The sequence below is a fragment of the Xenopus tropicalis genome, chromosome 8 (genome assembly GCF_000004195.4).
Source record: "Xenopus tropicalis strain Nigerian chromosome 8, UCB_Xtro_10.0, whole genome shotgun sequence".
Classification (NCBI taxonomy): Eukaryota; Metazoa; Chordata; class Amphibia; order Anura; family Pipidae; genus Xenopus; species Xenopus tropicalis.
Genome location: NC_030684.2, coordinates 77,069,269 through 77,096,846, shown reverse-complemented (window position 1 = coordinate 77,096,846; position 27,578 = coordinate 77,069,269). Strand labels below are relative to the sequence as shown.

At 38.9% G+C, this 27,578-nt stretch overlaps 1 protein-coding gene across 2 annotated transcripts; it reads left to right on the top strand.

The window, feature by feature from the left end:
* Window positions 1-922: 922 nt before the first annotated feature.
* On the top strand, window positions 923-26,490 carry sae1 (SUMO1 activating enzyme subunit 1). Of its 2 annotated transcripts, XM_031890472.1 has the most exons (10): window positions 923-1,138; window positions 2,550-2,661; window positions 5,380-5,553; window positions 7,436-7,578; window positions 8,760-8,868; window positions 19,016-19,121; window positions 21,593-21,667; window positions 22,847-22,991; window positions 23,707-23,776; window positions 25,667-26,490. In XM_031890472.1, exons 1-10 carry the CDS (start codon window positions 1,047-1,049, stop codon window positions 25,757-25,759), a joined length of 1,119 nt encoding a protein of 372 aa, XP_031746332.1. In that variant the 5' UTR covers window positions 923-1,046; the 3' UTR covers window positions 25,760-26,490. The 2 variants fall into 2 exon arrangements, with proteins under 2 accessions (XP_031746332.1, NP_001016870.1); NM_001016870.2 differs by lacking the exon at window positions 21,593-21,667 and having other exon boundaries at window positions 1,043-1,138; window positions 25,667-26,485.
* The last annotated feature ends 1,088 nt before the right edge of the window (window positions 26,491-27,578 follow it).

Sequence of the window (27,578 nt, the reverse complement as noted above, 5' to 3'; positions counted from 1 at the left end):
GCAGCTAACAGATAAACCCTGTAGAATACAATGGTGTCTTATCTGTTATCTGCTATGTAACCTGTTCCTTTTCTCCAGCTTGAATGGCTGCCCCCATGGCTACACAGCAGCTTATTTATATAAACTATAGTAGTGTTCCTGAAGCAAATACCCCAGTTTTACCATTGCAGGGCCACAGTACGTTATGTTTCCAATACTTTAAAACACTTTCATTTTTTGGTGTTACTGTTCCTTTAATCATGAACATACTAAAGACAGAATTGATTAATGCACATTATGTGGCCCTGTTCTATGAATAATTTAGGCTGTGCAAGTGCACATTTTGGTTACAAGGTTCTGATTATAAAATTGCCAGGCCACCATACCACTTCAAGGTGAATTCCATATGGTGGTCCCAAATTTTTACCTCTAGTCCAGTGGTTCTCAACCTGGGGGTCAAACAACCCTTTCACAGGGGTCACCTATTTCATCATCACAACATGAAGAACTGTATTAAAGGGAAGGTTGAGAATCACTGCACTAGTCATACTTTTCATAGGCCAGCACCACTATACATGGATCCATTTATTGTAAAAAAAAATCTCCTGACCAAAGCATTGATCCCACAGGCTGATCCTCCCCTGCTGTGGCTTTTATTGGTGAGAGATCTCCAAGGCCAACACCCATTTAAAAAAAAAAAAAAAAAAAAAAAACACAAAGGAACACTTCAGTATTTGTATGCGCGATATATGCACCCTTTTACTGTACAGCACTATAGACTATTGCGGCTTTACAATTTAGTGTTGGTAAACTAAAAAATACCCCAACAGAATGACTTCAACACAGAGAGCACAGAGCACACTGACAGCGCCAAGAGCAAAAACATCACTACCCTCGGAAGTAAAATGCTTCAACTCCAGGCCGGAAAAGGAGGGCGCTTAATGGTCACGTGTCAGTCCGTCCTTAGATGACGCTTTAGGTTCTTCCCCTTTTTCTCCTCGCTTTCACTTCGGTCTCCATTCATTCGGTGTGGGAACAACCGGCTTTTGTAGGGAGAGATTAGCAGAATGGTGGAGAAGGAGGAGGCAGTGATCAGTGAGGAAGAGGCGGCGCAGTATGACCGGCAGATCCGCTTGTGGGGGCTGGAGGCACAGAAGAGGTAATGATGATGATAATACATTAGGGGAGGCCTGGCGCGGACAGCCATTTGTTTAATGAAAACAAGCATAACATTTAGAGCATGGGATGGCATGTTGGCTATCTGTATCTAGCATTGTTATGCCTATTACCATTGGGGAGAACGGCTTCCCACCCTTTTCAACGTTTGACACCTGTGTTTTACACTCGCTGAGCCTCGCAGCACATATTATGTTAATCACATAGACTTTCTGCTTACGTTCTAATGTGGAGAACATATAGACATGCAGAAGTTTTGATTTTGTGTAATACAAGGTAAGGCTCAATACCTGGGGGGGTGAGTTGGTGTGCACAAAAAAAAGAGAAGAGCCCAACATATATAGTACAGGGGAAAGCTGCCTGATATGCGTGAGGTTGCCACTTGGCCATTAGAAATGGTGCATGATGCCAGTATTATTACAAGGGAAAAAAGTAAGTATCTAGCCTGGAGTGCAGCACACGTGGATTAAGAACTGTCTGGCATGGACAGTATAGGGAGTATTGAGCACCATGGCATGTGCAGAGAGCAAATTTGCTTATAATTCACTATGCACTGGGAAGTTGAAGATCTGGTATTAGATATTGCCATGTACAAGAATCAGTTCTAGCTACTAGGCACAATCTTATTTTCTTTAACAAAGGGCGACACAATGTTTGTCACCATAATCTGGCCATTAATAGATGAGAGTAGGCTTGACAGTGATACCATTAAATGCAGATGTTTTCTTAAGCTAAATACACCAACTTTTAAACTTATATTGACTACTTCAATCAGGGATCCCCAACCTTTCTTGCTCGTGAGCCGCAGTCAAATGTAAAAAGACTTGGAGAGCAACACAAGCATCATAAGTTCATGGAGGTGCCAAATAAGGGCTAAGATTGGCTATTAGGCAGCCTCTATGCACGCTGTCAGCTTACAGGGGGCTTTATTTGGTAGGAAATCCTGTTTCTATTCAACCAAAACTTGCCACCAAGTCAGGAATTTAAAAATAACTACCTGGTTTGGGGGCACTGAGCAACATCCAAGGGGTTGGTGAGCAACTGGTTGGGGATCACTGACTTAAATGCACAGTTTACCATGACAAAACCTGTTCTCAAACAGTGTACCACAAATTTGGTTTTTTTTTTTCTAATTGCTTAAAATGTATTTTTTTTCAGTTTTTATAAAATGTCAGTTTTAGAGTAATAGTTGTGCTTACCCTCACACCATTTCTTAGTATGAGTTTAGTAAACCAGTTTATTGATTAACACAGCAACTTGATGCATTCTGTAAGTGGATGCACTGACTCCTTATGAGTTAAGGGGCCTAAACAAGGGTTTAAGCCTAAAAACAACTGCATTTAAGGGGTTGAATAGCTATCATATAGTATGTGTGTTTCCAATTCTTTTTCTAGGCTGCGCACTTCCAGAGTTCTCTTGGTGGGCATGCGAGGACTTGGGGCTGAAGTTGCCAAAAACTTAATCTTGGCTGGAGTGAAGGCATTAACATTGCTGGACCATGAGCAGGTTAGGACATTATTTAAACCATTTTCAAAGCTACAATAATGTTTTTGCTTATTTAAAGAGGACATTAAGCTATATTATCATCATACTCACTAATGGATGCATTAAATTAATACATATATATACCAAACAAGGCATTAAGAAACAAACCCTGGTTGCTGAACTAAACAGCAAGACAGATATATGATTATCACATTGTCCTTGGCCCCTGGAGAGATCTTGACCCAGAGGCCACCCTTTCCCCAGCTTTCTTTGTTGCCTAGGGTCAGGGGAAAGTCACAAGTACTGAATGAGCTTTATAAACTGATTTAATGCTTGCACACCTGGAAATTCTAAAGATCTGTGGCAAAGGGATTAAGCATAACTTTTAGATACATGGAAAAAAAATGTAGGGATAAAATCTAGCATTTGTATTGCACTACTCTTCTTTCTAACTGCTTGCAGAATGAAATGGCTGGTAATGTTCCTCATAGATTACACCTGGTAATATCTTGATTTTGTAATAATTTAGCTCGGATATAATTTGCCCAGATATAGGATTAAAGACACAGTGCACAGTGCCTCTGTTAAAACCTTGATTTAGATTTTTAGAGCTCCTATTTCACATTTGCTAGCATGCAAATGATGTCTTGTGCATATTCAAATCAGTAGAATGCCCTTGCCCATCTGCCTTGTCCGCAACATTGCAGCCCAGTCAAAATGTATATGAAGTAGATCGCCATTGAATCCAAGAGTCCAGTTTGGTATTAAAGATGGCAGTGAGGTTAGAAAAAATAAAATAAAAACAAGAAAACCATCAGGTACCTTTGCTACATGCTACTAGATTTGCAAGCGTATGTGAGAATCAAACCTAGGAATGCAGAACTTAAAAACCTTTTTATGGAGCATCTACTCTTGATTTACTGGTGCTGTCCATTAATGTTAATACATCCTAAAGATAATGCCACACACAGCATTTTCACTGCAGCTGTACTCAGGCCCAGTGTCTGCCAATAGCCAGCCTGACTGCCTTTCTAAAGGGTCCATTCTGACCAATGAGCAGCATTTCTACACTAATGAGCAAATACCACTTTGGATTCCTTAAAGGGGCAATGTCAACAACATGAGTTTGATAAAACAGGAATTGTGCTTAACAGAACGTTTTCCTATTTTAGTTTAAACAAGACCCTGTTTGGTCTTTGCTAGGTAGCTAATTAGATTACCATATTCCCCTGCATAATGAACCTCCTTGTTTACTGGTAATATGCAGAGAAACAGTGTCACTGCACAGAATGGCTCAAGAAGAACACTGTTGTTGTTTAGTTTTTTTTTTAATATTGCTTCTACTATTGTATTTTCTTTGTTTTTAGTTGTAAAGCGAGATAAAAGTATAAAGTCCTTAGTTGGATATAGGCTATGCAGCCACTAGAGGGCATTCCTGCTAGAGATTTCTTACGAGCATGTATAGGATCAGACTTGCGTCTTCAACCTATTCCCGTACATTTAACATCAGCAACATTAAATCAAACCTTGGGCTTTTCTGTTAAGACATCAGAGCATTATCAAGTTTTAGTTTTTAAGCAAAATGCAAGCTAATTGGCTGTTTCTAGATGTTTTCCAACCCCCACCTGATGTAGGGACACACCCCCAAAAAGTAGAGTGCATTTTTTCTGACACAATAAAGCATTAGAGGTTTCCTTGTGGTTCAGCTTATCCGTGTGCTGCTTTTGCTTCACCCCCGGCGCCATCAGACATACACAGCAGAAGCTAAAAAATGTGTGTGATTTTCTTCTTCTGTATTTTATTTGTTCTTGGTATTATCTGTTCAAGTTCAGACTAGAGCTGGCTATACACAAGAAGATACGCTGTAATAGCAGTGTCCCCAAACAAACCGATACTTGCCTGATTTGGCCACCTATATGCAGGCCAAATCTGGCTAATATGTTTGTTTGGCCCCTGGGCCAGTGATTGGATCATAATAAGCAGCTGTGTCAGGTGAGGACAATATCATTGCTGTCCCCGTCTGCTGGGATTTTCAAACCTGGCTATTAGAAATCTGTCTGATTTTAGTCCAGATGTCTGTTGGATCGGTCACTAGGGAGGGCCCACACATGGGCAGATAAACTGCTGGCTTGGTCTGAAAAAAACAAATTGGCAGTTGAAATCTGCATGTGTATGTCCAGCTCAACACTACATTTAGAAGAATTATCTTACTTTCATGCCTGTCCCTTTATCATATAGACAAAATGGTGGTGATTTATACCTAAGAAGCTGTTAAAAGAAGAAGGGAAGCTACTCAGGCATTTTATTGCCAATAGTTTAGTTACAATAGTGCAAACTGGAACCCTACATTTATTCTGCAGAATGCTTTACCATAACTGAGTAAACAACTCTAAAATCTCCCTCTGTTTAAGATAGCAGCAGCCATTTTAGCTTGGTCTTCACTTCCAGGCAGCAGCGTTCAGGCAGGAAACTGCTCTCTGTTAAGATTACATAAGAGAGCGGAGGGGGAGAGAAGTGCAAACTGAGCAGGCTTCTGCCATGTCCTGAAGGAAGTCTGGCATGGAACAGCATGTATATAGAAAATAAAGAAGGATTTGGTGTTAAAATCACGGAGGACTCTGAGCAGGAGTTCTGTAAGTGTGCTACCCTAGTTGTGCATAAAGAGTATTTTAGTTTAAAAATATTTTTATATGGGGGCTGGGCTTTTGTCTTTTTTTAATTCATACTTTTTATCTGCAGGTTTCTTCAGAAGATTCAAGAGCTCAGTTCCTAATTCCTTCTGGGTCCCTGGGCCAGAATAGAGCTGAGGCATCTCTTAATCGGGCACGGAATCTCAATCCAATGGTATCAGTAGAAGCAGATACTGAAAACATAAATCAGAAATCTGATGATTTTTTCACACAGTTTGATGTTGTAAGTATTCAAGTATGTGCCCATCTGGAATGTTTTTTGTGAGCTAAATATGGCTCTGGTGTCAATTATATGCCTTTAAGCAATTCTGCTGTCTTATTACTTCTCTGTTGGTGAAATATATATTTATATTGTAAAGGTTTTCCAGTCTACGTTCACCCTGTTGCCTTTTAACTTATCATAAACCGTTTTCAAAAAAAGCACTGGACATGGACATGTTGAACACATTTATTCTCATTTGCGCACATTTGAATATTGCAAATGAGTGCACATAAGTATAAGGATTTCTTTCTGTCCACCAATGCTTATACTACATAAAAGTTCAAGAGAATACTATATGTAGTGAGTTTGCTTTGCAGGGCCACCTATTTGACAAAGGCCTTATCAATGAAGTCAAAATTTGGCATGCACACGTCAACAAAGTGAGACATTGCACATGCTCTAAGCTGAAGGTGCTGACACAAGATGATGTTAAGGCTTATGACACAACAGGCTTTTTGACTGTAGTGATAATTTCAGGTGCAACTGTGGTCTCTAAAATTCTCTTGCCCACCAGCAGATATTTCCAATCATTAGTATTTAAGAATGTCAGGTATTTCTTTATTTCGGCACACTGTAAAATCTTTAGATTGGGGTTTTGCATTAAAGTCTAAGTAGGGCACAAAAGTTAAAGTGTACCACTCCATTTCAAACACTTACATGAAATCTTTAAAATATTACAAAAAAGACCCAATGTTTCAGGGCCATAAAACATGGAAACATAATGTTCTTGTGTTACCAAATGTACTGACAATGATCAGAATTATACAGGCCTGGACACTCATTTTTTAATTTTTCTTTTAAATGTTAATAAGTATATGTAGAATATGTAGAAAACAATATACAAGGTACAAGAGGAAATAGAACTTCCTGAGGCTGGGCAGAAATGTGTTTAAATCTGTTGACTAGAGTGCCTTTCTTAAAAACAAGCACTCTGTTTCTACTCCCTGTGCCAGCTTTTTGTGTCTATGAGGAAACAGAGTGTAACAACAGGAAACTTATTCAGAGGAGAAAAAAGTCTATTTTACTTTCTGTCTCAGCAACACAGGAGAAAGCAGTTGCTGAGTTTAAAGCCGATATCTAGATTGTTGGTGATAATGTTCACAAGGCATTTGGGAACAATTCTTTGGTGCCAGAGAGCACCTCTTCAACATTGTCTGTCTAAAAGGAAGGTCACAGCCCCTGAAACCATTCAGTGTTTGTTTTTGTGTGGTATTATATCAACTAGCAACAAAAAAGTTTTGGGGATTTTTTTTTATGTCATAGTCAAAAAATAAAATGTTGTTTCTTATACTTTTGTTATGGTATCACACTGTTCCCCTTTTAATTCACACAACTTTACCCAAGTGATTTAAATAATCCTTAACCACAGCACAAGCACTTGTAATCTATGAAGTTATTTCATCTACCAGGTTTTAAAGGTGCTAACAGAGATCAAGCCCTGCAGTGGGCCCCTTAGGTCCCAAGTCCAACATTTAAAAAGGGGCACTCATTCTGGGGTTACTAGTGTATGTTTGTTGTGTCTACACTTCTGGTAATCACTCCATCCTTACATATGCAGATGTGTGGCCTATTGGTGCACACATGTGTTGTGCCCTTCTAGGTGAAATAGCCAGAGCCAGGGTGAGTATGCAGCTTCTTTGCCCTGTGATCATAAATACATGAAATCCTCATCTGAATGGATTTAGCAGTATGTATAATCAGAATTCATTGTGAGTAAAATGTTAGCACTTTTGGGCAAGTTTGGTAAAAATTTCCTTTATGGATCTGTAACAGGTCTGTTTGAGCTCCGGTAGGCTTCTGCAGGGAGTGGAAATCCATGATGATTTTTTTTTTTTTTTTTAAGGTGTGTCTAACTTCTTGCTCCAGGGACCTCCTAGTAAGAGTGGACCATATCTGCCACAAACACAACATTAAGTTTTTCACTGGAGATGTGTTTGGGTACCACGGCTACATGTTTGCTGACCTTGGAGAACATGAGTTTGTTGAGTAAGTATTATGCTTCTGCACATAACCAATTTAGTAATTATTCTGTATTCATGTATTTAAATGTGTGCACAAAAGATCATTTTTAGACGTACAGTCAAAAGAAAGTCAAAGGGAGAGTTGCACACTGCATTTTTGTAACCAAACCTATATATGTGGGTCAGTGACAGCCCATTTTACATCATCACGGGTGGGCGGCTCTCAGACTAAAACTGGCCACACGCAGGTAGATACTATTTGGCCAGTTTAATGGTTTTCAAACACTTAAGTTGAAAATTACAAGTCCTTATTTTGACCCAAAACAAACTAAAAATTTAATGAGAGGTTTTCTAGGACTGAAAAGATTTGGACATGTTGCAAAATTAGTCAGTGTACCATAAAGTTGTTTGACATTTTAAGACAATTTTTTTTTTTTTTTTTCAAATCGTGGAAAAATGCAATCTCAAATATTTATAAATCTGCCATGTAGATCTGACTTTGTGTAGATGTCATAATAAGGCAGCACAATTAAGTTTTCCTTCCTGTTTCTTTACTTATTTTGCATTAATGAAAGTTTAAGAGCTAATATGTGTTTATAGACTTTTTTTTTTTTTTTTTTAAAATGGAGTGGCACTCCAAGGTCACTGTTTTGGATTTACCAGATGATCCACGTGAAAGAAAAACGAGGCAGTGTTTAATAGTGTTTTCAGGGGAGCACATTTATTTGATTTCAAGTATTCCAAAAGTTCTAAATGTGTCTAAAAGTGATAGGCCCATGTTCAAACTCCTTTCCCCTCCTGCAAGCAATTTCCATTCACATGAATGTAAAAATAAATTCAGAGAGGTTGTGCAACCACTTTATTTTATGTGGTGGTTTACCTTAAATTTGTCTTTTACTATGGTGTAGAGTGTAGTATTCTAAGATAATTTGTATTAATTTTTCAATTATTTTTTTTGCATGCTAGGCTTAATTACCCTTGCATTTAGAAAAATCTAGATTAAATCATAGTCTGTCAGTCAGTAAATTGTGACCCTGACAACCAGAGAGCTTTTTTGTTTACTTGTAAACAGAAAAGATGCCTAATAAAATGATTAATAGATGAAAAAAATATTAATCTTTGACATAATAAAATGAAACACTGAGGCAGTAAGACGCACATCTTGTAGTTGGATGTCATTAGTTAAAAAAAGTATTCTTGTTTCAGAGAAAAGGCCAAAGTTGCCAAAGTTTCCAAAGCAAAGCAGGAAGTTGAAGATGGTCCAGAGGCCAAGAAAGCAAAGATTGATCCTACAGAGAGCATTTTGGTAAAAAAGGTATGATGGTGTTTGACAAAAGAAAAGTTCAATTTGGGCAAGAAAAAGAAAGAAAGGTAAAAACTAAGCTTTATCAGAAAGGTCTATGTAAATACAGCCATAAGCATTCACAGAAACGCTGCACTGACTTCTCTGGAACAAGATTAGTTGTGTCTGTTTTCCTCTGCTAGAGACACACAGCTCTCTCCTCTCTCCTGCTCCCCCCTCCCTCAAGAATGCTAAGAACTCACTCCCCCCCCTTAGGAATGTGGATCTGAGCCAATCAGCAGGAAGCTGACTTAGTCTTACTAACTGAGCATGTTTATTTGGTCTGCATGTCTGTGCAGGAGTGAGGCATTATGGGAACTTTTCTTTACACAGCTCAGTGTTTTTTCTTCCTGTTTGGCTTCAGATCTTCTGAACAGGTGAAATATGGGGAGACTTAAGGGCACTATTGAGACAACTGAAGGTATGCCTGCAACTTGAGATTAACTCTTTACTAGCCTTTTCTTTTTCCTTTAAATGTACACTGGTAATTTAGGCTTCTGTCACATGGGGTGGATTCGCAGCCTGGGGATAAGTGCATCTGCCTGGGTGTACGAAGTAGAATTTGGCACAAAACTGCTTGCGTATGCATTTTTGTGCCAAATTCTGCTTTAGTGTGTCTGCAGATGTGCTGATGTAATGGCTCCTTATGGTGTGTTTTTTTTTTTTTTCATTTGAAATTCTATCTTCTGTTATCAGGATAGTACTTGATAAAGCCTTATGGATGGAAATGTGATAAAAGCCTGTAATGGAAAGTTATTTGCATTGTAAAAAGGTATTTCTTTGTGCAAATTTTATAAAGCATTTTACTGAAAACGTGTTTTGCCCTAAAAAATCATGCCACCTTCAAGCATGCCTATAAAGTTTGCTATGTACAATTAATATATGCAGTGTAATAATAGGTTAATGAAGAATATTAAATTCTGAAATATTTTTATTCATGCACATTTTTTACAACTTTATTTTATTTAATTTTCCCCCTTCCTGTTGTTTATTGGGGTCTGTTGCATAATTTTTTTTGACGCGTGGCAATTTTTTTCGTCTGTTTCACAAAAAATACGCCAATGGCGAAACACAGAAATTTGCCGCAAATCCATACTTGACTTATGTCTTCTAAAGCATGCAGACCAAATGGTTGGATGGCCCATCATCATTGGGGAAAAAAAATAAAAATGTTTTATTGTAAGGGAATGTTCACCTGAAAATGAACTTCTGACATACTGATGTAGAAAGTGGTATTCTACGATGTCTACCATTTTTTTTTTATTTTTGTGCTTTTTGAAATATTTACTTTTTTTCTTGCGTGACTTTTGGGCTTGAATTTTAATCTGTTTGGTTAATAGGGCTAACCAGGCAGCAGTTTTAAATTACTATATGATTACTATCAGTGTTTGAAAAGTAAGAAAATATGTAATAAAAAAAAAAAAAATAAGAATAACAAAAATTGAAGCCTCATACTTGGTTTGGTTTTTAGTTGCCGAGGTCACTAAACACCCTGAAAGATCTTTTAGCTGCAAGCTAGAAAGAACCAGCATAAAACAAAGATACAAAATAAAGTGGCTGAAGTGTTGGTTAGAATAGGTCCATCTATAAAATACTAAATGTTAATTTAAAGTTGAATATTCTCTTTACATCCTTCTAAGCAGTCTCTAATATGAATATAGTATTTTATATGCTCTGTAAGGTACCCTTTATCCAGAAAGTTCCAGATTATGGAAAGTCCATCTCCCATAGATTCCATTTTAATCAAATAATTCACATTTTTGAAAATGATTTCCTTTTTCTCTGTAATAATAAAACAGTACCTTGTACTTGATCCCAACTAAAATATAATTAATCCTTATTGTGGGCAAAACAATCCTATTGAGTTTATTTAATGTTTAAATCATTTTTTTAATAGACTTAAGGTAGGAGATCCGAATCTGACCCCTTATCCGGAAAACCCCAGGTCCCGAGCATTCTGGATAATGGGTCCCATCTCTGTACCTATTTTCCCCAAGTGCATAGCATCCCTTTATAAAGCCAGAGAGGCTGGCGAGAATTTTTTTTGCTACTAGTCTGTTCCATGGCACCAACCTCACTTTGTTGCCTTGATGTAGACAAGTTGGGAAATGATGTGGTGAAATCATTCTGTAATCTTCTCTAGTAAGACAATCCCGCCCTTCACATTAATTTATTCTTCTCTGACATAAATTAGGATGCCTGAGGTACTCTGCAAACAGTAAGTGTTGCAAATGGGACTTCATTTTTACTTGACAGACTTTGCAAAGTGACATATTTAAATTGGAAAATGCTTAAGGGATGTGTTCTTTATTCCCTACTTGTGAGCGAATGCACTGCCTGGAAGAACACAATAATGTCTGAACAGTTTGCAATTTAGCTTAGTACCTCTGTGGGGCCTTAACTCCCTCAGCATTCAAGCATGTAAAAGACCTCAAATAGTGATACAATATTGGTGCCGGCAGAAGTAATGTACCAGTTACGACCACTTTACATACACATGGTTTTCAACTTGGTGGGGCAGATTTAATGTAACAGGTAATTGTACTTTGAGTGGGATACTTTTAGCAGAGTTGTTCGATAGCTTTAGATGAGAGAAAAGGAACTTTCTTTTGAAGCGGTGTAAGTGGTTTTTCGCAGTGAGGGCAGTGAAGTTGTGGAATGCCCTTCCTAGTGATGCTGTAATGGCAGATTCTGTTAATGCCTTTAAGAGGGACCTGGATGAGTTCTTCAACAAGCATAGTATCCAAGTAAGTATTGATATTGGTATATATAGTTATGTATATGAGTGTATAGATAGGTCAGTGTACGTTTGTGTGTGTGTGTGTGCTTGGTTTCACTTGGAAGGGCTGAACTTGATGAACTTTGGTCTTTTTTTTTAACCCAACTTAACTATATGTAATTATGCAAAAACTAGTAGTGATTTTTTTTTTTTTTTTTTTTTTAAATTTAACCCTAGGCCAGTGGCACACATAGTTTTGAAAACTGCAATACTCTCATGGGAGAACTGCAGTGATCAGATTGCCCTTTTCTGCCAGTAGGCACTATTCTCCATTCATTTAAAGGGGATATATAGCATAAATTTTTACAATGCACTAAACCATGTAAAAAAAACTCTAAAATAGAAGTAAGTGCTTTTATTTTAATACCTTTGGGTTCAAATATGACCATAACAGCTTGAAAACTGTGCTCTACCCAGACCTTATGCAGCTTCCAGTTTAGACTTCAGTATGTGTCTCAGGGCCGCTGGCTCTCATATCTACTTAAAGTGAAGTGAATATGCATAGGGAGGGCAGGGCTTAGCGATGTCACGGGCAGTCCGTTCCTGCTCTACTCGCTCCTCTCCTGTCCCCCCCCCCCCCAGCAGCACAAGCAGAGAGACACAGAAGGTTTTCCCTGCTGCGCTGCTGCTGAGTAAAGCCTGACTGAAGGACACTCCCATGTTTCATTTCGCTCTGGCTTCAGACTTGAGTGGTTGTCTCTGTAGCTCTCATATAATTGCAGTTTTAGGAGGTAAAATGCTTTAAAAACCTCTTTCTTTCTGCATCATTTCAAATTTTGAGGGAGGGTGAATATTATAACTTAATATGAACTTTATATAAAATGTCTCCTTTAAATAGGAAACCTGCTGCATAATGTTATTATCATTCGAACACATTTTTATAGCATGTTTTCTGTTAAGGACTATGGGAAAAACTCTTTGGTTGCTTTGAAGGTAACAGATCATCATTGTGAAGGATTGCTTCTTTCAGTCATTACAATGAAGGGAATATGAGCCTTTGAACAGAGGACCGCATCAATGAACTGATGTGGTTCTTGATCTGATGGAAAAAGCCTGCTTGATCAATTTTCTGCCAAATAATGGTTGGTGGGGCCTGTTGGAGGGCCTTATACACGTGCAGAAATGCTGCCGAATCGGTCTGAAAGACTCATGCATGGGAACCTTAAGTCTTGTAGGAGCACAGGTACAATGATTAGCAAATGCCCTTATGGTGTTTTGCAGTTTAAACAAAAGAATTTCACACTAAGTAAGCTTTATCAGAAAGGTCTATGTAAATACAACCATAAGCACTCACAGAAACACTGAGTCCTCAATCAAAAGAAACACAGGACTCTTTTTTTTTGTAAACATGTTCTTCTGGTATCTGACTTCCTCTTTCAGAAAAATCCTTCATTCCTGGGTCCAGCTTCAGTTCTCTCCTCTTTCCCCTCTCCTGCTCCCCCCTCCCATAAAAATTCATAAAATTTACTCCCCCAATGTGTAATCTGAGCTATAAGAGCTAGAGCAGTAGCAGGAAGCTATAAAGACCAAGCTAAAATGGAAGCTGTAATCTTAAACAAACAGAGAACGCTTCTAGGGTTCTTTACTCAGGTATGATAAACCTTTCTGCAGAATAAGTATAGTGTTCTAGGTGGCACTAATGTGGCAAATCTATTGGCAGTAAAATGCCAAAATGACTTTCCTTCTCCTTTAATAGCAGAAAGTGGTATGTACGTAGACTACCAGGGATGAATTGGTGGTACCTAGCTTGCTATACTAACTATGTAGGGAAAGTGCTACAAATGTTTTTTAAATCAAATAGTAAAAATTAAATACATTTTAATATGTTTCAAGGGGGAAGGGGTGCAGATTTATGCAAGGCACAGTAAATATGGCCCAGCATTCACTATAAACGTGACCAGTGACCTGATCTCTTACCTGGACATTTTTAAAGCAGTCAGTTACCCTCTCTCTACACAAAGCTTTCACTGCATTGTTTCCTAGTGGAGGGATAAGCCCCAGCTCCTAGCCCCTGTGCAGCGTGTACCAATATGTATCTCTATAGGTGGGAGTCTGCAGAACAGCAAACTTGTAATGCATAATAACACACATTCTTTTTATTTCTCTTTCAATATCTGTAATTTATTATATCAAAATTGCAGCACTCCCATTTCAAAACCACCTTTATTTCACATATGGCACATACACAGCATAGTTTTTGGTCCTTTCTCAAGCTAACAAAAGCACAAAAGTGCTGAAAAATGTACCCTCGGCTTATACTCGAGTCCCAGACCCAATGCTAGCAAATCCTGCTGCCCCAGCCAACCCTATAGCGATTCCCACAGCCCCCACCATCTCTATAGCCCACAGCACGGACAGTCTCTCAAAATGAAACAAGTCAGTCTTACACAGTGGCCGATTTAAAGTTCCTTCAGTCCCAGTTAATGTCGCTCTCAGCATGTCGGCTTCCCACAGAAGCGTAGCGCTGTGATAGGAACCGCTGATCGCCTGAGTAATCCTCAAGACCTTCTACCTGTTGGTGCGCTCCACAGTGGCGCCTGGGGCTGAAGTGACGTCACGCGCCCCCTTCATGTTGTCATGGCCTCGTCTTCCACACAGTCACATAGATATACTGTCTGTCTATCTATCTATATAGATAGATAGACAGTATATCTATGTGACTGTGTGGAAGACAAGGCCATGACAACCTGAAGGGGCGCGTGACGCCATGACAACCTGAAGGGGCGCGTGACGCCATGACAACCTGAAGGGGCGCGTGACGCCATGACAACCTGAAGGGGCGCGTGACGCCATGACAACCTGAAGGGGCGCGTGACGTCACTTCCGCCCCAGGCGCCACTGTGGAGCGCACCAACAGGTAGCAGGCTAATGTAGAAGGTGGTTCCTATCACAGCGCTACGCTTCTGTGGGAAGCCGACATGCTGAGAGCGACATTAACTGGGACTGAAGGAACTTTAAATCGGCCACTGTGTAAGACTGACTTGTTTCATTTTGAGAGACTGTCCGTGCTGTGCGTGTGGGCTATAGAGATGGTGGGGGCTGCGGGAATCGCTACAGGGTTGGCGGGGGCAGTATATAACTTTTCCCATTACTGTACATGTGACATATTACATACATTACATATATATAATACTGTAGTATATATTTCCTATAGATCCTAATTATAGTTAATCATAATTGATTGAAGTTAAACACATATTATGTGTTTAACTTCAGTCAGTCAATAATTACCTATAATTAGTACCTAAGTACAGTATTTCCCATTATTATCAATACTGATCAGGTATATCCATATCATGTGATCAGCTACTGCATTTCCCACCCTAGGGTAGGCTTATACTCGAGTCAATAAGTTTTTCCAGTTTTCTTAGGTAAAATTAGGTACCTCGGCTTATACTCGAGTATATACGGTATATATAATTTATTTCCTGTGCAGAAAATGATAGCACAAGGTACATGTTTAAATACAGATTTACAGCCTCTTCTAAAACTTTAAAGGGGTAGTTCACCATTAAGTAACTTTTAGTATGTTATAGAACAGTGCTGTCCAATTGGCGGCTGCGCCCCCCCACCTGTCTGGCTGTTTTGATGGCTTACCTTTATGTAAACTTTAAATGGTATCAGTACTGAGATTAACTGGCCCCCTGCATGGTTCTCACCTCAGATTCAGGCTGTAATCCCCCTGTATTGTTTAAAAATGTAATCCGCTGTGTTGTTCAAACCTTTTAATCCCTGCAGTGTTCACACCTCAGGCTCAGACTGTAATCACCCACATTGTTCACCTGTTCACACCTCAGACACTGTATGTATTGCCCTGGCTATGCTGCCTGTGTGTATGGCACACACAGGCAGCATAGGGTAGGCAGATTATGGCACACACAGGCAGCATGGGGCAGGGAGGGTATGGCACAAACAGGTATGGCAGGCAGCGTATGGCACACGCAGGCAGCATAGGGCAGGCAGAGTATGGCACACACAAGCAGCATAGGGCAAGCAGAGTGCTGCCTGTGTGTGCCATACTCTGCCTGCCTTATGCTGCCAGTGGGAGGTGAACGTGGCAGGGGTTTGTTGTGGGAGTTTGTTAGCAGTTTGAAATAGCCATTAAATGGTCACTAAGGTGTGTAATTATGTGCTGGGAGTTTCTGTGCTATCCACAGGGGAGGAGGAGGCATATGGATTTAAGGGTATATCTTTATATGACATAATATAATTCTTTCACATATGAATGACGGTTGAAATCCCAGCAGTGAGGACCAAGCATTTGAGCTTTTGCTGCACTACCACCATTGTGATAAAATGGGTGTGGTTTAAAAAAGGGGAGTGGTCAAAACTGGCTTCCATTAGTGGCCCTCCGCTGTGTATGCTAGAGAAATTTCGGCCCTCGGCACCGCAGAAGTTGGACAGCACTGTTATATAATGGTCAATTCTAAGAAGGTTTTCAATTAGTCTTTATTTATTTGTTATAGTTTTTTTTTTGTTTTTTTTTAATTCGCCGTCTTCTAACTCCATGCAACTTTCAAATGGGGGTCACTAACCCCAGCAGCCAGAAAACTATTGTGTGAGGCTACAGTTTTATTGTTCATTTTCAGAACTTATTTTTGTATTTAGGTCCTCTCCTATTTATATACCAGTCTCCCATTCAAACCACTCCCTGGTTGCTGTTGTAATTTGCACCCTAGCAACCAGATAGCTGCTAAAACTCCAAGCTGGAGAGCTGCTAAACAAAAATTTAAATAATTAAACAACTACAAACAATAGCAAATAAAGACAAATTGCAAATTGCAAACTCAAAGGTGAGCAACCACTTTAAACACATCTAGGAAACGGGCAGAGCTAGTGCTAGACAGTCATTTTCAGTGTTTTAGGAACTCATCTGATCAATACAGGACAGCATCTTCTATAACAGATTTCTTCTAGGTGATACATTCCTGTCTCCTCAGGCAGAAATTGGATAAAATCAGACTCCAGTATATATAATTTACTTGCCAGGATGTTGGATTGGATGTTAGACTTGTGACCAGTGGACATATGTAACCTAAGCTTTTTTTCAGTGATGAAGCATTAAAGTGTAATCAACTTGTATCTGCAGCCTGTTCTTGTTGTGACATAACCTTTCACCTGCACATTTCCCCCACCATAATACCCCTAAAAATGAGGTCTGGTTTGCACTCCTCCAGGCAAGACCTAAATGGTACTTGCAACAGTGCAACAGCAGACATGTCAGACACTAATCAAGTAGCTGTCATTTTAAAGCCAAAAGGTCATGCTTCCTTAAAGCAATTCAGAAGGAAAAAGGTGCATTTTTCTGAATTGATAATGTGATGATGGTCATGGTTTGGGTTATATTAGCCAGAGAACAGAGCCCTATTGTTGCATCCCAACTTTACTTAGTAAATCAGTGTATCTCCATTTAGCAAAATCTTTAAAGTGCATTTTCTTGAAAAATGCTATTCTGACAAATCTTTCCAATTTTGCCTGTTGATTGTTCGGTTTTTTAGTAGCTTGAGCTAGCAAATGATAGACTGAAGGCTTTTAGCAGCAATTCAAGTTAGACTATCATGACAGCTAAGGAGGTGTCAGTTAATCCTTTAAAGATTGGAACACAAGTGGCACTAGCTTTTTAACTTTGAATTCCTAATGAAAGCATGTCTGGCTCCCTCCACAGTTCTTACTTGATTGTTCAGGGTGCATTAAGCACACTAAACTTTGAACCCCTCCTTATACCATGCAGGTAGGTATACTGATATAAATGTAAATGCCATGTATTGCAACATTTTCTGATCTGGGCTCCTAAAAATATGTTGAACAGCAAACAGGTATTGACCCTGTGCTTTATTGGCCATCAGTCCCAGCCACTTCATTGAGCCCCACAGTTTGGGAAATACTGCTATAATGGTTACATCTCTCCTGACAATTACAAATGTTCAATGGTTTTAAAGTTATTTTTAGTAAATATAACTGCTATTGGAAGCAGTAAATGTCTATCCTATTCTGTTCTCTGCCCTATTGTTCTGTCTTGTGAAACAGTGTAGCAGAAGCCAGCTGGTTAATAGATCTGTGAAGAAGCATGCAAGGCTGACTTCTGTTATACTGGGCTTTGGATTTGAGCTTGGTTAATGCTTGCCATGCTGTTCTTAAGACTTTCCCCTGCCCTCAGTACCTTTGCCTTGTCTTGCCTTATTACCCTGCCAGTGCTGCAATACAATTGTTAACCTTTCTTGGCTGCCTGTTAACACTAACCGTGCCAATGCCTACCTTCTGCTTTGCCATGTACTTGCCCGTGTGTTAATGAAATTGTTTCTGTTTGCCAAGCACCTGTCCAACCAGTATTCCAGCACAACTCACTGGTCCTTTAAACCCTTTAAAGGGATCTGTCGCCCTCCTCCCAACCAGTGGTCTTTAGTGGCCTCTGGCTCCCTAACACATAGTTTCCAAACTTCAACACATTTTGATTTTATTGATTTTATTTTTCAGTTATGGTAATTGCACAATAAATCTTGAGAAGTTTGCCAAGTTGCAGTGGTTGAATTAACTTATAATAATAATAATAATAATTATTATTATTTATTCCCCAATCCATCCTGTTTACATTTCATCATATTTTGATATCCTAATGGACATTTTCATTAGTACATTTAATTTTTTTAGAAGGCTATATGGTAAGATTTGTGGAGAATACTTGTGTTTTGTGATAGATGCTTTTAAAAGCCTGACCTGAAGATTTTGGCCTAGATATCTTTAGAACTGTGGCTGAATGGCTACAACAATGTTTTCATGTATCTACTACAATTTTAGTAGTTATCAAGGGCAATGACAAAAAAGTCCTTTAAAAGTCAGAAATCCTCTGCCATATACATTACTTTCACATCTTTTTCTTATTATTTATATTTGCTTGTCCTTTCTGTGACAAATTCTGATGTTCGTTCACCAAAGCCAAACAATGGTTGCGTGAGCCTTTAAAACACAAACGTGAGGTAGGTTGCTCTGAAGAGAATTTTCTAGCTGGCATCTTTCTTTCTATCTTTGTCAATCATCCGGGACATGCATGTTTGCAGGTCTAAAATTCCTCTGTACTATTCTCATTAAAAGTTTTCTCATAGCATAGAGTAGGAAAAGTAGATTAGATAAAGTGGAGCACAGTGTCCTTACTAGCTAGAACACTCAGTCTCATTATCCACAAGTGACATTGCAACAACCTCAGTCACGGTTTTGTTTACTGTCTTAAGTTATAAAGAGCTGTAGGGGAGGATCACAGACCAAGGAAGCCTTAGTTTGACAGTAAGTTGGAAATCTCCTGAAACACAAGCATTCCCATTGCATTTTGTTTTTTGTCCTTGTCAGAAAGTACAGTTCTGCCCACTAAAAGATGCCCTAGAAATTGACTGGCATAGTGAAAAGGCAAAGTCTGCTCTGAAGAAGACTCCCACTGACTTCTTCCTTTTGCAAGGTAAGAATACCAACTTGGCATTTTGTTTTATGCAAAGGTGGCACTGCATCTTAAATAACATTTTCTCAGTGTAGCAAACTAATATTGACCTATTTGTTTCTAAAAACTGGATTATGTCACTATACTTCCCTTTGTATCTGATTCTTTTATTCTTTCCGTCCTCCCTTCCCTTCTCTCTGTCTCTTTCTCTCAGAGAAGAGAGCGGAAAAGTGGCAAAAGAGAATGTGTCCTAATCCCATCACCTTATTACATGTAATTTGAAGGATATTTACATGTCATGAGCATAACTTTTCAATAAAGATTTTTCTAATTTAGGATGTGCCCCCACTGTACAATGAAATGACTTACTCTTGGCCCCTTATTTTATTAAAATTGTTCTTACACCCCCCTGTGTTAAATATTTGTAGGTCTTTTTGATCAAACCATTGTACACCAACAAGGTGTCTGGTTCCAAAAATCTTATTTCTTCTATTAGTTGAAGTATATCAAACTTGTAACCCCCAGATGTTGCTAAAGCGTTCATCAACATAGAATGTGGCTATATTAATTGCAGGTCACCTAAGGTTGGAAAGTATAAATAATACTATCCACACTTCCTTTAGCTTCTGGACCCATTGTGTGCTCTGCATCTGCCACATTGTCTGCACTGCTTGAGTAACATCTGGCCTTCCAGCACCTGCCAGGTTAATTCCTATATGATTGACCTACGTGTAATCCAGCTATGTTCATTAGAGCAAAATGAGGCCCTCTTTTATTTTGTGGCTGAACAGAATTACAGAGCAGGGCTCTTTCTTATGCTGCCTAAAGATAATTGACTACAATTTTCAGGAGTTGCTATTAAATGAAAAATACAACACATCAAGGGAGTGGAGATTTGTTATTTTTAATAATAGCACTCACAAACTGATGGCTCTGTAGCCGTTGTTGGCCATTGCCTCTCATGAGCCTAAACCAGGCATTGCCTGAATATGATAGTATTAGGGTCGGTTCTACTGGTAAATTGTAGTCCCTTATATTTGATCCCATAAAGGCAGACTTTGTTGTGTTTGATGGCCTGGCTTTAGAATTAGTGTAAAAGCCAGTGTTGGCAACTGTTCTTTTTTTCAACTCCTTTATAATTAGAATATAGAACCAGGTTAGGTTCTCCCAGCATAGATCGTCTGTGAACACAGGTAATACATCCCGGGGTGGCAATCGCATCTTCATTGAATAGGGATTTTGACTTGCATTTGTTCCTATAATATAGATTGTGATATAATGCCTTTACCTTTATGTATAACAATCTGCAGAAATGCCTTTATTTATGCCATATCTTTTGCCAGGCTTGCTTCACTTGTGGTGTTTGTGCCTTTATAGCCTTTGGGTTAATATGAATTTTGTTTAATTCTACTTAACTCGATTAATGTTCAAGTAACATTGACGCTGATGGTGTATCGGCTTCAATGTATGTGGGACACTTTATGTGTCTGGTTTCCATGGTGACCCCTTACGTCACTTCCATCCTCCTTTTATGCACGAAGTGACAAACAAATGTGCGTTACACTATGTGAAAAGACTTTGCACAAACACCCCCCTTAAATAGCCCACTACTGATATACATCAGTCCAAGAGGGCAGATATCAAGGTCCCCATTTATGTTGCAACTTTCCACACCCCCAATAACTGATATTTTACTGATAGCTGCCTCTACGTGTGTTTTAGCAGAGGCAATTCTTAGTATTGTCTACGGCAGGGTATTTTAAAGAGTTTTGTAGCCATGAAAAAGTAGCTGCCACTAGTTGCTCAGCGTGTCTTCACCCTAAGGCAGCCATTGAGTAAATGAGTGGTGGTATATATTTCCGCTTTGTTTTAACTGAAGTATACTTCTATCCTGTTTACCTAACATAGATACCAATCCCTGTGTATTGCAGTACATTTATCAGAGATAAGTTGTTTAGTATAGATGGAGGAGTCATGTAGATAAGTGATTCTGTGTCCGGACCTCAGACATTGTGAGAAAAAGTAGTGGGCTACCTCTGTAAAGTGCTGCACCCCTGAAATACTGTTAGGCATGCATACACCTTGCCTTTAGTCTTTTGCTGTATGTATGATTCATATTTCAGTTTAATGTGACATATACAATGTACAATGTGATCCAGTTTTGTAGTGCTTATTAAGAGGATACTCATTGTCTATTTTATTGGGTGCCTCAGCTAGGTATGTATATATACTAAAGGCTATTTCATTGATTTGGTACATACAGACACAAGTGACCCTTCGTTTTTAGACCCAGTGGACTATACACTATAGATTTATCTTAGAAAGAGAGAGTTTAGCAAGGGGGCAACAAGGAGAAACAATTTATTTGATACACTTTGGGGCCTGTGTATAATGATGTGTAAAATTAAATTCCTCAAAAAAACTGTGTAAAAAGCTGCATAAAATGGCAAATTTATCAAGGTGTGTTTTATTTTATGGCGTCTGAATGCCAGATTTGACTGTTTCCGGCAGAAATCGCTCTAAGAAAAAATGCGTCAAAGAATTACACTGTTTTTTTATACGCCAAGGTGTGGTGAATTTTATTTCCATTTTTTTTAGACTGCGTAATAAATTTGCCCCTTTATCTCCATTTTGTGGTCAGCCTGCTCATAAAGCACATGCTACATTCTCCTTATGTACTGTCTCTCTTACCGTATGTGACTTGTCAACTGAGATAAGCTTTTGTCAAACAATATTAGAGTAGCATACGTGTACGTATAATTTTCCTACTCATCTCTGTTCTTCTGACATTATTTTGTTCTTTTCATCTTGTATCGTTTGACAGCAGTGAAACCACAGTGGTAATGTGAAAATAATTAGTGATTACAATCAGTGATTGGGTCAGGCACATATTCACTACAGCCATAATAGGAAGTGGCTGTGTAGTAGCAAAAATAAGCTCTACCTCCCACCTGCCTTTTACCACATGAAAGTCCAGTCGAGATTGTATCACCTGCTGATTTGGTTACGAACTTTATCTGTCTGTTGTGGAAAGATGTGTGGGTGGTATGGGAGCCAGTTTTGAGGAAAGGAGGTTGGTAAATATGCCCCCGCCAGCAGTGCACATTGGTCCCTGCTGGGCCTGTAACTTCGGTATGTCCATGCAATTTCTACTTATTTACTCAATCACAGGTATATGTCATAAAGGAGACTATTGTTACTGCTTAGGAGTCTCTTTATATTTATATTTGCCCAAATAAATACTGCTCTGTTTTTAACCAAGAGTTTGACTGCAATTTACCCTGACTGGTAGCTAGTGTTACCTCAAGTCATGCAGAAAATGTTAAGATATTTTTAAAAACTTGCACAATGGATCCCACCGGTAAAGCAAATCCTTGCTGCCACATGCAGTGTATAAAGGATGTCTTTTCTCCTCGCCTTGTTTAATACACAGAGACTGAATTACTGTTGCTGCAGGCCGATAATGCCCAAGATCTTTTCCTCAAACATGTCCATGTACCCTAAAGTGACCGTGTCCCAGGTAATAACAAAGCATGCTACCTGTGGGATTTTACACTGGCAAGTTGCAGAGAATGTATATTTATTATTGGCTTTAACAGAACTATTACAAATGGAAGATATCATTGTACAACTCCCATTTTATGCAGAGGGTGGGTGAGGGCAACGATTACTACACAAAATAAGTAGAAATAAGAAATGGTTGTTTACTTTGCAGATAATTAAACCTCTTAACTTTTATGTTGCAGTTTTAATGAAGTTTCGCACAGACAAGAAACGGGACCCCCAGCCAAGTAATTACCAGGAAGACTCTGAGCTGCTGCTTCAGATCTGCAGTGACGTTCTAGACTCCCTTGGTGTTAGCCCAGATCTCCTGCCTAAAGACTTTGCAAGGTAACAGTCCTATTTTGATGTGGGTCAGTCACCAGTTGGTCCAGTTGTGTTTATATGAAGTGCAGCTTTGTTTGCCCTCGGACATGTGCTGCAATCATGCATTTGTGTCTCCTACTATACTGGTAACAGATATCAGTCCACTTAGTGAAAAATCAGGATATGTTCATGGTTTGGCTCTGCAGTGTTCTACCAAATTTAAATTAAATCTTAAATTTGTTAATCTGGGTTAGAAAACACATTGCTCAAGTGTTTTCCCATGGCCTGCAGTGTTAATGACACTGTCTTCATTGCACTGCTAATTATTTTTTGTAAAAGGTAAGCTTGCATAGACATGGCGGTCACAACATGGCAGCCTATGAGTTAACTGACGTCATGTTTCCCGAAGTGTCTGTAAACCACATAAATGGAGATCGATACTGAGTGCAATAAAAATTGATCAAGACCAATTATTATTGTGTTCAATGTTAATCTCTGTTCCTCTGGGTTTAGACCTATTGGGAAACATAAGATTAGTTGGCTCTTGCCTTGCAGTAAACAGAGAGCTACTCTGCACATTGTGACTGAAATGACTACAACTTTATTTGCCTTTATAAAAAATGTGAAACGTGCCATTAGAAAACATGTAAAATGCACCTTTATGAAATATGTGAAATGCACATTTACAATGAAGAAATAAAAAAATGCACCTTTCAATCTCTCTCCCTTGTGTTTGAAGCTATTGCTTTTCTGAGATGGCACCAGTCTGCGCAGTAGTTGGAGGAGTTTTGGGGCAGGAAATCGTTAAGGTAAATTTAATTACTGCATACTTTAGCAAATAATTACTCTTAACACCTCATTAATAGTAATAATTGTGTTTAAAACCAGTGTGCTTAGTTAAGTATGTGGGAAATTTAGTGCAAGTATACCTACACAGAAAATTGTTTGTCATTGCAGCCTATGCATACACCATTCTCATGCCAAAGATGCCTCTGTATGTACTGGGAGCCAATGCAGGGCATTCTTCAATCCTTTTGTTGGCTTGGGTATTATTTTCATGATGCATGTGCCTGCAGGTAGCTTCCATCCCAAGTGACTGCTCTGTTCACTTAACAAAAAGGTCAGTTATGAGAGCAGTAAAAGCTATTTGATTTGGCCTTAAGCTGAAGGTCAGCACATTTACTTGCACTGTGCAAACTGTGGGTCTGTTTTTCACTTTCTGCAAGTCTTTATGTACTCATTCATCACCAATGCACATGGGGGTGCTGTGTGTTGTTAATCAAGTAGAGAGTTGAAGTTGCCTTATTTGTCAGCTAAATAAGAGCTGTGTGACAGAAGTTACATGCATAACATTGTTGTGCTTCAACCAGTTTCCTTTCTTGTTCCTGTTTTAGCCAACCCGTGTTTCTAACTTGCCTCCCCCGGCTCTTCCTGCCAATTTAACCTTGTTTCCCAACACCAAAGCACATTCCAGAAGTACCTGCAAAGGGCAGCATAGCCAGGCAGTATACAAAGTAAAGTACTACTAATGACATAGTAGCACAAATGGTGGACATATACCTTCTTAATGAGCATCCTGTTTCAGGCAAATAACTCTTGTATCTAATCCCTGGTGTTCCATAACTGGGTAGAAGAACACACACAGGGGCCTATTTATTATACTGCGTTTAATATGGAACAAAATTTGCCACACAGTGCCAGGCTTTGCCGCATAGGTAGGAACGGCATCATTTTTTTTTTTTTAACATTTTTTTCGCTTGCCGGAACTTGCATACACTGGTTTTTTAATTAATTTAGTTTAAGCTCTTTTGGGCAGGGCTCTCTTCACCTCTTGTATCGGTTATTGATTGCTTTATATGTTACTCTGTATGTCCAATGTATGAAACCCACTAATTGTACAGCGCTGTGGAATATGTTGGCGCTTTATAAATAAATGTTAATAATAATAATAACGCAGCATAATAAATTGGCCCCACAGTGTTTGACATTGCTGGCAATGAGCAAAAGATCCAGTATATTGATGGTAACTTGCAGAAATGGGAAAGCTCAGCAAGCAAAAAAAAAAAAAAAACTGTATCACACAAACAGACTCCTTCTCTGGACCCTCTCTAACTCAGTTATGTCCTGTTTGAGCACTGGAGACCAAAACTGCATGGCATATTCTAGATGGGGCCTTACCAGCGCTCTGTAAAGTGGGGGAATAAACACCCCAGTTTTACCAGTGCGGGGCAACAGTGCCTTATCTTTAGTTTAACTTTTATAAACTTTTTTTCTTTAAGGCTATTGCAAACTGGGTGGTTTCTTCATTGGCATATTTAAGCCACCACAGAAGTACCGAAACACCTGCCACTTCCCACTCACTTTAGTGGGGAAAACACTCTATTTTGTATTCAAGCTGTCAAGTAGTTTCTTTTGAAGTCAGTGGAAGCTTGCACAAGTTATCCCTGCGAAGAAACAGGCCTGGGTGTTTTTAGCCTAAGGGTGGTCTTGTAAAGCTTATTTTTTTGATCCATGTATATAATTGGCAAGCATTGAGCATTCAAGTAGCCTTTGGGACCTGTTTATCAAGGTGTAAAAAATAGAGCTTGTCATAATTTGTGACCAGTGGTGAGCTCTATATTTACTCTTAAAAAAAAAAAAAAAAAAAAACAATATCAGAACAGATCTAGAACTAGACATGTCATTTTTTCCTATTGCAGGCTCTATCCCAGAGAGATGCCCCCCACAACAACTTCTTCTTCTTTGATGGGAGATCAAGCAATGGGATAGTTGACTGTCTGGGTTCCAAATGAGAAGTGCTTCAGCGTGCAAGACCGAACTGAAGGAGGGGCTAGCAAGTGTTACTGCTGGCTGCTATACAGGACAATGACCGCAAGAATAGTCACACATACATGAAGAAAAAAATAATCCTGATTCCCACGTACATGTATCTTGTTTCAGTAGACAGAATTTCTCATACAGGGAAAACAGATAAATTATTTTGCAACAACATTGGCATTATCCTCGGCTGATCCTTACCACAGTTATATTGATACCCCTGGTAATGAAAAAGATAACCCCGCTTCTTTGTACAGTGACAAAATAACATTGGTAACATGGTTACATTTTGTATATGCTTGCAGGTGTATGGTATTGTGTTTTTGCTACTGACCCTATCGCAGATCAAAGTTGCCCAAGCATTTAGCATTTATTAAATTAATTTATTGGCTTAAAAGGGCTGAATTGCAAAATCAACTTTAGCCAATCCATTTGTTTTGTTTCTCTGGCCAAAAGATTTTAGTAAGCACAAATGAAAAATTCTAAATCTGACAATTTTTTGAATATTCAGATTCAAATGGAATCAGTTTGCACCAGAGCTACATGCAGAATGGTTGTGAAACAAAAGGCAGATGTTGTATCCGTCTGCTACATCTGTTAATTGATTGGCTGCCAATTTATTCCAAATGCAACTGTAAACTCTCTTCTATACCTTACTGCATTTTTTTTTTACATTTTGTAATAAAAAAAGATGTTTCAAACCTCAGTGGTCTGTTTTTATTTTGTTTGAATTTTTTTTTCTTTGAATTGTAATAGCAGCAGAGAATACAGAGATAAATTACATATTTTGGAAATAACCTTCCCATGGTACATCCCAAGGAGTGCCTGAAGCCAAGAGTTTTCATTGTGCAACTACTTTTTGAGTTTGCTAAATTTTTTTTTTTTTTATATATTCGATTTCTCCACTTGTTGGGACTTCAACAAAATCCCATATTGTATAATGTAGTTCCCGATTGTCCAGTGAGTTCATACTCCTACTGGTCATTGGTTGAATCTGTCCTTTTGGCTGAACAATGCTGATGCAGTTGCAACAGAGTTTGAGCTGTAATATTGTCTCCCATACGGGGCTATGATCATACAATATGGTTGGGAATAACACATCTGCAACTATTCTTTATAAAGGTGTGCTTCAAGCCAAACAGACAGACATCATGTGATGTTGCCTGCCTTTGAATGAACGTTCAACAGCGGAATGGCCTGTCAATACTCGTTCCCCCTGAGGTGCCATAAAAGCCCAGTCAAATGGTCACACCCAATCTGGAGATTTTTGGGCAGCTTTAAAGTCAAAAACCTACCACTATTTTTATGCATTGCAGAGCTGAGAGCACAAACACAGCTTCCAATTTCATCTGATTGACTCAGGGTATGTGAGGTTAATTATCCTATATCTAGTAAACCAGTCATCAACAAGGGGTGTTTGGGTGTTCCATTTTATTTCCATTACTGATAATGTGTCGCTGTTCTTTCAAAAGACAGGTTAATTCTGCTTTTCTTGATGGGCTTGTTCATTTAGTTGGAAAGACGTAGGCGAGCTGTCTGCAGCGGGAACATTATGCCTCTCGCCTGGTAATTTTCAAATTGTCTCCCATTACTGCCTTCGGTGGTAACACCAGCATTGACAATCCTATTAAAGTCTGCCCATAATTAATAGTTGTGCACCATAAGTTAGAAAAGTTACAAAATATAGCAGCTCAACAACTCAAAATTAGAGAAAGGAGGTTGGCAATCACTGGAAACAGATGTTTTAATGACTCCCATTTAGGGTACTGTATGAATTACATAGTCCCAACAGCA